The sequence below is a fragment of the Pteronotus mesoamericanus genome, unplaced genomic scaffold (assembly GCF_021234165.1).
Source record: "Pteronotus mesoamericanus isolate MK-2021 breed Mesoamerican mustached bat unplaced genomic scaffold, CSHL_Meso_final contig_130, whole genome shotgun sequence".
Taxonomy (NCBI): domain Eukaryota; kingdom Metazoa; phylum Chordata; class Mammalia; order Chiroptera; family Mormoopidae; genus Pteronotus; species Pteronotus mesoamericanus.
In genome coordinates this window covers 548,250-558,424 of record NW_026555060.1, presented here as the reverse complement: position 1 = coordinate 558,424, position 10,175 = coordinate 548,250, and the positions used below count along the sequence as shown (strand labels likewise).

The 10,175-nt window shown below is 35.0% G+C and overlaps 1 protein-coding gene across 1 annotated transcript; it reads right to left on the bottom strand.

Moving 5' to 3' along the window:
* Nucleotides 1-2,260: 2,260 nt before the first annotated feature.
* Nucleotides 2,261-9,681, bottom strand: STATH (statherin). Its single transcript, XM_054589626.1, has 6 exons — nucleotides 9,569-9,681; nucleotides 7,565-7,628; nucleotides 6,886-6,909; nucleotides 6,778-6,807; nucleotides 5,634-5,734; nucleotides 2,261-2,689 (listed from the first exon to the last, which is right to left on the bottom strand). The coding sequence occupies exons 1-5, from the start codon at nucleotides 9,664-9,666 to the stop codon at nucleotides 5,657-5,659; spliced, it is 294 nt and encodes a 97-aa protein (XP_054445601.1). The 5' UTR covers nucleotides 9,667-9,681; the 3' UTR covers nucleotides 2,261-2,689; nucleotides 5,634-5,656.
* Between the last annotated feature and the right edge of the window lie 494 nt (nucleotides 9,682-10,175).

Below are 10,175 nucleotides of genomic sequence, written 5' to 3'. Positions count from 1 at the left end.
AAGACACACATATTTTGAAGCCATGCTGTTCTTGAACCTCTTCATGAATAAACCTCACTGTGGTCACAAATAGTGGGTTGAGGATTTAATCAACTATATAAATTTGTTAATATTAGAGGCAGAGCCTATTGAAGTGCAGAGGAGAACATTATTATTCTTAGGTGTTGAATCTAAGCAAGTACAGGGCAAAAATTAACTGAAACTGGAGGAGAGGCACAACAAAGTTTCATGTTTTATTTGTTCAATTTCAGCCTTCTTTTACATGTCAGCCAAAATGTATAAACCAGAGGGTCTAAAAGAAATTCAGGAGAAAGCACACAGGATGTATAAATCATAATTCTACTACTACGCATAGTTAGCTAGTCCCTAATAAAGTAAAGATGCAAAGGGAATTAGACCTTGTTGAGTATAGTCAACCAGTGAGCATAAGCCTGCTTGCTTAGCCAGGAGCTACAGCTACGCATACTTCAGAGGATCACAGCATTGTCCTGCAAAAGAGATTAACAACCCCCCCCTCCCCAGCCTGTCTACTTGGAGGAAGGCCAGTCTTTAGAATCTGCTGATTCCACTCCCCTAGACTATGGGTGGAATAAGCACTAGAGCAGTAGAAATAAAAATGGTGCAGGTAAGGTGCTTCGTTGACATGCACAAAAAGAGCCCAAATGGAGACCAAAGAGGCCTGTGAGTCTAGCCTGGGGAAAGAAGGAATTGCTAGGGAAGTGGACCCTTTAGAAGCCCACAAAGCTTTGGAAGTTGATTAGTTATCTGAAAAAGCATCCTGTCTCCCAAGCCTGATATAATATAACCAACCTTAACATAGAAGCTCTTTCTCCTTCAGTGAAACACATGTGCCCCATTTACTCACATGTTCTCTGCATAGCAGGCATAGCAGCTCTGTGAACTCCAAACACAGGCTTCAAGCAGAAGCCTGGGTGCAACAGCAGAGCTGGGAACAGACCTAAGCTACCTGGATGGGGACTGAGACTATTAGCAGCCTCCTATGGGTTCCAAAAGACTAAGCTTTAATATGAAACAGAAACTCTAGACAGTGGCCTTTCTTTTTTTTAGTGTTGCTGAAGACACACAGTTGGACTTTTTCTATGGAGGAGCAAGCAGAGAAGGGATATTAAAAACCCAGAGCCAGCCATTTATATTCATCTGAGTAAATCTTGCCACTCCAAAATCTCCTGTGTGTGGGCCCATGGAAAGATTTCCTTGTGATCCCAGGAAAGAACATGATTTCAACCTCCAGCAATTCTACCAGACTTTCATAACTCTCAGATTCTTGCCTCAGGGTCAGAGCCTTACTACTCTCCTGCTGTTCCCTTTCAGTTTCTTTGGTTCCAAAGTTACTCTCTTTGTTTTGTGCTACCCATGTAGGATGGAGATTGCCTTTAGTTTTGACAGCTCTACTGAGGAAGAGAAGCCCTCTGTCCATGATTTTTCAGTAATGAATGTTTCAATCTCATAAAAATTGTACTACATTGTAATTAGTGGATTTTAGCTACCAATATTTAAAACCATAATATAGCTGAGCTATTTTTCTAGCCACCTGCTAAAAGGAAATTCGTTTTTGTTATGATTAAAGACAATGTATTCTAGTGATTTTTGTGTACACTACATGGATAGGAATTTATTTAATACAGACTATTTCACAATTAAAATGAGATTGCCAAGATGATTATCTTGCCCTTTGAATAGTCATCCAGCAATGTCATAACTTGTTTTCTTCTATAATCATTATCTAGAAGATGATAAAATAACATTGTATGTCTTTCCTTGAAAAATATTGAAATACTAAAGAATATTGTGTTGGCATGTAATCAATTCAAAAAATGTTAATGAGAATCAAGAGAAACATGGGTGCCATGCACTCAATTGTGTTCTAATGCAAAGATATGTCCTAACTCTCTGTACCTCAGAATGTGATCTCACTTGGAAATATGAGTAATTGCAGATGTAATTAGTTAAGACCTGGTTTTCCAGGAGTAAGGTGAATGTCCTTAATTAAATATGACTGGTGTTTTTATAAGAAGAGACAAAGAGGGAGATGGCTTTGTGACAACAAAGATTGCAGTGATGAATTTGTAAACCAAGAATTGTTAAGAATGGCCAATATGCTGGAGAAAAAGAGAAAGCAAAGTCAAATTGCACCCTGGACCTATCACCAAGAGCATGGCTCTGCTGTTCTTTCTTTGTCATTAAGTTTCGTACTTTGTTTCATCAATTATAGGAAATTAAAACCATGGTATATCTGGTATATGCTTCATAGAGCGATTTATTGTGCCAGGAAAGATTTTTTTTTTTAAATTTTAAGATACGTCAATACAGAGAACAAAAATAGAAAACAAATAGTGAAGAGAATGTCATTACTACTGTGTTAAACTATTGATCATTGATCTCAGGTGTGTGTTGTTCATCTATCACAATCTGATTGACTTCTTTTTGACAGCTGGAATTTGTATACAGAAACATTATTTATGGGTCAAATTTTTTTTAAGTTCCAATCTGATACATGAGAAAATACAAATAATGTTCTACTTTTTGATTATTTTATAAAATATGCTTTCAAAAGCACTTTGGATGCATTTATTGTATGTGGGCTGATAATATGTTGCTGGATGGAGAAGTCATTTTTAAGTAAGGAGAATCATCATGAGTAGAGAGCAAAGAAGACTTCTGTCCAAGCCTGTGGAGAGAAGGAAAACATTCCTTTCATTAAACTACACACTAAGTCATTGCTAATATCGTTAGGCTTTCCTGTTTTTGAATTTTACCCATATCTATTTCTTTGGGTCTGACCAAGTTTTCACAATTGCCTGTTTGTTATCCTTTACTTGGTCTCTACCAGATGATAGTCAGACTGTTCTGTGACTCTCAGTTCTGCTTGTTCTGAAGCTTGAACATGAATTACAAAGTGGAACATGCCCACTCTATCAGCTTATCCTGAGAATTGATTAACCACAGTGGACACTATGCCCTACTGGTCATTTCTACATGCCTGCCCACCTTTCCTTTAAAAGCTGGTGCTAATCTTTGCCTACCTCTGTGTGCCCTTTTTAAAAAGGTTTTTCCTGTTAGATTCCGAGAAGTTTTGAGATTTCTGAGATTTGAGCATTCTCCCCATGGCCATTGTCTTTTTTTCTGAATAAAGTCTTTCTTTGTCTGTGTTAGTATAAGGGTTTCCTTGACATGACAAAAGATCCTGGACCCAAACCATGCCTTGGTTAAAATCATTCACATGAAAAAGCTTAACTAAAATTATCTAAAGTAGTCATCTAATCAGATTCACTTTGGAATGAATTGCTGGTACCTCTCTTACTTCTTAGCATAAGCTCTTATTTTTCATCTTAAATAACTGTGATAGTTTCCAATGAACTTCTTTATGAGTTGTCAGTGTTCCCCTCACCCACTGGCCAGACTCCTGCCTTTGTCATAGGTTTCAAGAACACATCCAGTCACATCACTGTTTTGTCAAATGATATTCTGACTGATGATGGCCAGCTTTGATATCTGCCTTTATAACTAGGGAGTCAGCTCTACTGCAGAGATTCTGGCTCTATGGTATTTATAATCCAGTGCTATCTCACTGCATGCTCACAATGAGGTCCAGAACTATCTGGTAACTGAATGAATACATATTCCAGATGGACGCCTATTTCCTAAAATAATATAACCAGTAACCGCATTTATTTCCAATTGCTTCTTTCCAGTCATTTAAAGAGCTCCTAATTTCCATGCCTTTGTCTCATCACCAAAGTAATTGTATACCAAGCTGTGACTTTTTCTTTTACACACATTAAGATCTTAAGAAATATTGAATAAATAATAAAAAACCTGTTGCATAAACTTCTATCTTTTTTTTCCTAATTGGCCACTTCTCACATGAGATACAATTCTTCCTGGTAGCTCACTGGGCTTTTGAATTTGAATGTTATTCACCTTCAAAACTAACATTTTTAAACATATCCTAATATAAACCCAGCAAAACATAGGACGGAGCAAAACTCCCTGAAAAACAAAACTAAACAAAATAACCCCTACGACCCCAACAAACGGATAGACAACAGGAGGACATTGGTTCTTTTCTGAGAGGCTTATTTGCTAAGCACTCTTATGTGCTAGTCTAGTCCTGAGAACTTGCATCCATTTCTTTTTCTTCCTCTTCCCTGCTTCCATCTTTCATTCCATCCATCATCAGATTTGTTGATTGCTTTTCATAGTCTTCTTTCTCGTATGACTTTTAAGTCTTTCTGTCATGACCCTGTCTCAGGTCCCTGGCCCCTTTCATTAAATACAGCACGCACATTTCATCCATATTTGTATGTCCCAAATAATACTTGTAATACATTCTTTCTTGATCAATTATATAAAGCTATTACTTAATGCCTAGGGAGTACGTTCAGACTCTTCGCCCTGTCAATAATGTGAATTCAATTTGAATAAATTATCCACGTGCATTTAAAAGTAATTGAGACCTGTTAGAAGTGTTTCAACTTTGAATTATAGAACTGCTTTATTTTGTAGTGATATTTAATCTTTCCTGAGTTTGTAACACATACTTAATGTTGTTTGAGATGAAAGTGACTTTTTAAGAATCATTGGTAATATTTCCTTCTCTTCTTGTTGGAATTAGAGTGGAGCAGTGTCCCTATCCCTATGCTCACCACAGCACCAAGGCAAAGTGTCTCAAACTCTGTTTTGGTCTGAATCAAATAGGGGCCTTATTAAAATATAGATTCTGATTGAATAGCTCTGGGTGGGGCCTCAGACTTTAAGTTTCTGATGAGTTCGCAGATGGCATTTGTGCTGCTGCTCCAAAGGTTACATTCTAGAAAGATATTCAGGCACAGGTTTAGTGGCAAGGCATCATGGAGTCACAATAATATACACAAGTCTAATCCCAGGCATCGATGGAATGTGCCTGTCCATAGTCTCACCAATTTTACGAAGTGGTCACATATTTGAATGCCAGCTTGTCCATGAGAAAAAAGCAGTGTTTTTTTTTTTTTTTTTTTTTGGATTAAGAATAGTTTAGGATTTAGAAAGATTAGGAATAATTTAAGGTCATGAAACTGGGAGTTGTTGAACCAGGATTAAACAAACAAACACACACCAGAGTTCCCATTTCAAAATCCCACCTCTAACCATGCTAAGACGGATGTTTTCTTTCAAAAGGTTTTAGACGAATAAATGCACTTTAGGAGAGCTACACCTGGCTATGTTGCTTTAACTGGTGTGTTTTTGGTTTGATGGCTTGAATTTATTTATTCTTGTTTTAACTCTCACCACTGAAATTTCTGGAGAACAAAACATGTCACTAAGACCCTGCCGGGTGGCCCAGTTGGTGGAGCATTGTCCCTTATGCCAAAATGGTTACAGGTTCCATTTCCTGTCCGCGGACATACCTAGGTTGCAGGTTAGATCCCTGGTCTGGACACTTATGAAAGGCAACCATATTATGTTTCTCTGTTGCAAATTAGTATTTCACTCTCTCTCTCTCCCCCCACCCCCATTCTCCCTCTCCCTCTAAAATCAATAAAAACAAGTCCTCTGGTGAGGATTTAAAAAGTAACAATAAATAAAAATAAGAAGACAAAAATATTTTTTAAATGTCACTAGTTGCAGCTTACCTCTATAATCTGTCCTGTGGTTACTATCTTCCATATGGATAAGGGTATGGATAGGGCTGTGGATATGGTTGATAGGGATAAGGGTAAGCCCCTCCCCCTCCCTGAAAAAACAATGACAGAGAATTGAGACAATGACAGTGTAAATATTTCACAGTAATTCCAATTAGAATCTGAGTTTTAAAGTTGGTAGAAACTCATAGATCATCTACATGTTTGATTTTTCAAGTTTTTACTTAGGTTTTCACTTTTTTTTCAGAAACAGTGGTTAAAGGAAGAGAAAAATAGGAAACCATTTCCAGCTATACTTTTGTTGACAAATTCTGTTGTTTTATAATACAGGTGGATCCACTGATTATAGACAACTACTCACACAAGTTGGAAATAATCCTTAAAACATTACCTCCCAGCTCCTATTTTGCCCAGGCTTGAATTTTCCAGGGAGAAGGAATTTGTTAATTTCAGGTTTGGTGGAATTGCTACTTCTCATTCTTGGCCTATAATGACCTTACTGTCTTAAAATTCCTACTTTCTTTAATATTCACTCCTGTTATTTTCAATATCCTATCCCTCCTTCTTCATCTTTTAATTTAGTGCCTTGTTAAAATTCATATATACCTAGTATATTAGTAGAATTTTTGAGAACTTATATTGATTGGTATGTGAAAATAATATGGTGTTGAAAATATATTTTATTTTTAAAATGCTAGATAAATCAAAATTTACATCTTATTTAACAAAATCAATTTAACTTTTCCTAATGACTTCGTCATTCTCCACAAGCATCAAATAGGTGAAAACTTACCATACCATGGTGCTTTTGGAGCCTCTCTGCTCCCTTAGGCATGTGTTATATTTTAGAGATTTAGAATTTTAATTATTCTTCAGGCCAAGGCAAGTATTTACCGAAGATATTACATTTTGTGAAATTAACTGGCTTCTTCAGGGTAACTTTATATGTCTCTCTCTAAATCCTACCAGTATACAACCTGTGGGTCATTTACCAGTATATCATAAAACTAAGTATATACTTCAACCATTCACCATAAAGACATGTTTCAGAGATAAATATTGATTTTTATAATAGAACAAATACTCAGAGAAGAAAATGTGTTTCATTATACCCCATTATCTGAGTAATACTTACATAGTATCTGTCTCTATAGTAATGATGTTTCTGTTAAAATAAAGAAAAAAATTAAAATTGTTAACCATGTTTAATTATCAAGTTTCCTAGAAGATGAAAGTGCCTTACCTCTTCAGATGAAGAATCAGCTCCCTTGAAAAAGAAAAAGAAGAAAAGAGTGAACATCTCAATTATCATTCCAGGCTGAGTGTCAAAATGTGCTTAGCTGCCCCTATTATGATTAACAAATGAAGGCAAAGTCTTAGGTAACTGATACACATATACTCAGCTAGATTTTTTTATGTTTAATGACACCTTTAACATGAATGAGGGCTAGGCTTTGGCTATAGCTAATTTGCTACATTCCAATAGGAATTTACTTTAGTCCAAATTTCTTTTGTGTGTGATTAAAATAAAATCTATTCTTGTGACTAGCAGAGTGAAATTAAAAATTTAAAATTTGGGTTAGCTCAAAACCAATGTTTTTAGATAGTTATGGTTTAAGCTATGTCTGTTTAAATATAGATTTTCCAGGAGTCTGGTGTTATAATTATGGTTTTCTCTATTTTTAGATTTTTATTGTTTTCACTCTTGCACTCCTATGTGTGCTTAGAGTCACTATGTGTGTACCAAAGATTAATTTTAAGTCCTTACTGTACTGATGTAACTTAATTCAGGAAAATTTTCATTCAAAACTTTAGAATTGACAAAGCTGTGCTCAGGCAATGTGTACTGCGCACAAGAAAGAAGAGACATTCTCTGAATAATTACTAAGAACATATTCTTCAAAATTTTCTGGTATACTTACAATCATGGCAAACATGAGAGCCATGATAAAGGCCAAGGCAAGGATCTTCATATTTGGCCGAGTCCTGTAAAAGCATATGTGATAAATCAGTAATATATTCATCCCTCTGCTTTCAGATCATTTATTGATCAAACTATGACCCACAGCTTTGTGAAACAGGCTAGAAGTACAGAATGTTAAAACACGTTGTGTGACACCATGGAACTTAGAAACAAGTATGGGACATTGTTGTGGTATAGAAATATTAATATATCACGAAGACATAAAAACAGGACATTCTAAACAGATCAAGATAAGGTAGAAACATTAAAGTAAAGAAAAAAGGTAAAGCTTGTATAACATTACATAGAGCAAGTAAAGAGGTTTAGGGAACCTGCAAAGAAATAAAAATGAGAAAGAGGATAGTATGTAGGAAATGAAATAGTTCATCAGGTGAGAAGAACAATAGTGAGGACAGGCTGACCATTTCGATTGTTGTAAAATTTTAGGGACGTTACATAATAACATATGGAATAATGCTTAAGGCAGAGATTAAAAAAGTATTTGGAAGGTAAAATTACAAGAAACAGACAGGTTTTATGATAGATTTTGAGAAAGTAAGTCAGGTTCTGACTTGAAGACTCTGGAGTTGGTGTACCACTAGTATTAGAAAATGAAAGATAATGGGTAGAGTAAAATGAAATTTTAAGAAGTTTCAGGGAAAATATTTGTAGATACATTGATAAATTGAATTTGGTAAAAATAATTTAATCTCCAAATCACCCTAGTCAATGAAATTATCCAAATCAGGGACTCTTTGGTATATATATTTGTAATTCAGTTTATACAATGAACTCAGTACTCTTGTTGTTCTATAAGAAGTAAAGCAGATTATTTATTTCTTAGTTATAGACTTCTAAATAAAAACAATTTGCAAAGTATAAGGTAAATAATGATAAAAGCTTTTTCCTTCCTAATCATTTTGGCCATCGTTTTGATAGAACAAGAGTAACATCAGTTTTTTTTTTCCTAATGATAAATTTAAGCCTGTATTCCTATATAATAACTTGAAACTTTAAAATACAAAGCACAGTTTGTGACTGATGGTATTTCTGGTGTTCCTTACCTAATGATTTTGCATCATTGGTTGAAACTCAGGACTTTGTCATTGGACAAACTGAGGAAATCATATATTTCTTGATAACATTTTAAAAATCATCTACTGCTTAACCAAACATTCATTTATGTTATGCTACCAATAATGCAGTTTTTAATGTTCATACCTCAATTTTATTGAAAGTAGAGGATTAAGGATAATTCACAGAAACTGGTCTTCTATGGATAGACAGATATCCAGATGGATAATTAGGGTCTTTGAAAGAATATTATCCAAAGAACACAATGTTGAAGTTTCACATAGTACAACAACTTGTTTTGAACCAAATCACAAATGAACTGAATATAGATTAAATGAAATACATTAATAAAAGTCTGACATACAGTGCTAATAATACAGAAAATCAGAAACTATTTGAATGAAAAAAGGATGATGACAAGGTAATATAAAACCGAGTTAGTGATGGTACTGCAGTAACTTTGATGAAGGTTAATTAACCTTTAAAATAATACACAGAGTTGCAAAAAGAGAGCTTATGCTATATTTAAAGATCATTTTCTTATACAATATAACCTTGAACTTTAACGGTAAAACAAATTATCACATGGGAGAATATTTTATATTTAGCCAAGAAAATAAAAGGACTTCTAGGTTATGTCACCAACAGAGCCCATGGAGCTCATCTCCGCCTTGTTCCTCATCATTCGTTTGGTACAGCATTGCTGTCAACTCAGAGGCACTGGGATCCTGGCCTCACCTTCAGATCCTAACATAGGATCACCACTTCTTTCAGAATTTCTTTATGGAAAGTTGTCAATAAATTAGATACATTTAAAAAATAATTTACAACTCACTCTAGCAAATAAAAATGAGACAAAGATATATTAGATTGTCTGTGAATACATTACCTTTGTCCAAGATGAGACGGAAAGTTCGAGAAGCTGAAATTGCGAAGCCCGGAGATGGTGTGCTTTTCTAGAGGACTGATGTATTTATACACTGACATCCTACATTTGTTTTTCTAAATTATGTCAATGATGAGATTATATTATTGAGCTAAACATAATGTCCCAAATCTGTCTTGCCAGATATGAAGAATAAACTTCCACTTCACAATAAGTGATTGTGAAGTGGAGTCACCAGAAAAATATATACACTTCACTTGTTAATCCCAGTGTTTGTCTAGGTATGCATGAATAGGACAAAGAAAAAAGTATGCTACAGTAAGGGTAGAAATGAATTGGAATGGTAAAAGTGTGTGTGGAACACCATCTGCCCTATTTCAACAAATGCCCGTCCAAGAAGGGAAAACTCCATACCCAAAATGATACCATCTTACCAAAATTTGTCTGGATCTCAAATATGTGGTGACAACTGACATAACAAAATTGAAGCCATTTGTATTGAGTGTGTCTCCTAAAAGTTATTACAATGTACCCTTATTCTACTGACTTTAGTGTATTTTAAGTCTTAAAGCATATTCAAATGTTTGTCAAAATACAGTAATTAACTATT

Coding starts and splice junctions, on each gene's coding strand:
- STATH (XM_054589626.1), bottom strand. CDS start 9,666: ATGTCAGTGTATAAATACATCAGTCCTCTAGAAAAGCACACCATCTCC. Junction 7,629..9,568: donor CCGTCTCATCTTGGACAAAG/GTAATGTATTCA, acceptor ATGCTTTTACAG/GACTCGGCCAAATATGAAGA. Junction 5,735..6,777: donor ACTATAGAGACAGATACTAT/GTAAGTATTACT, acceptor TTGTTTTTTCAG/GGAGGGGGAGGGGCTTACCC.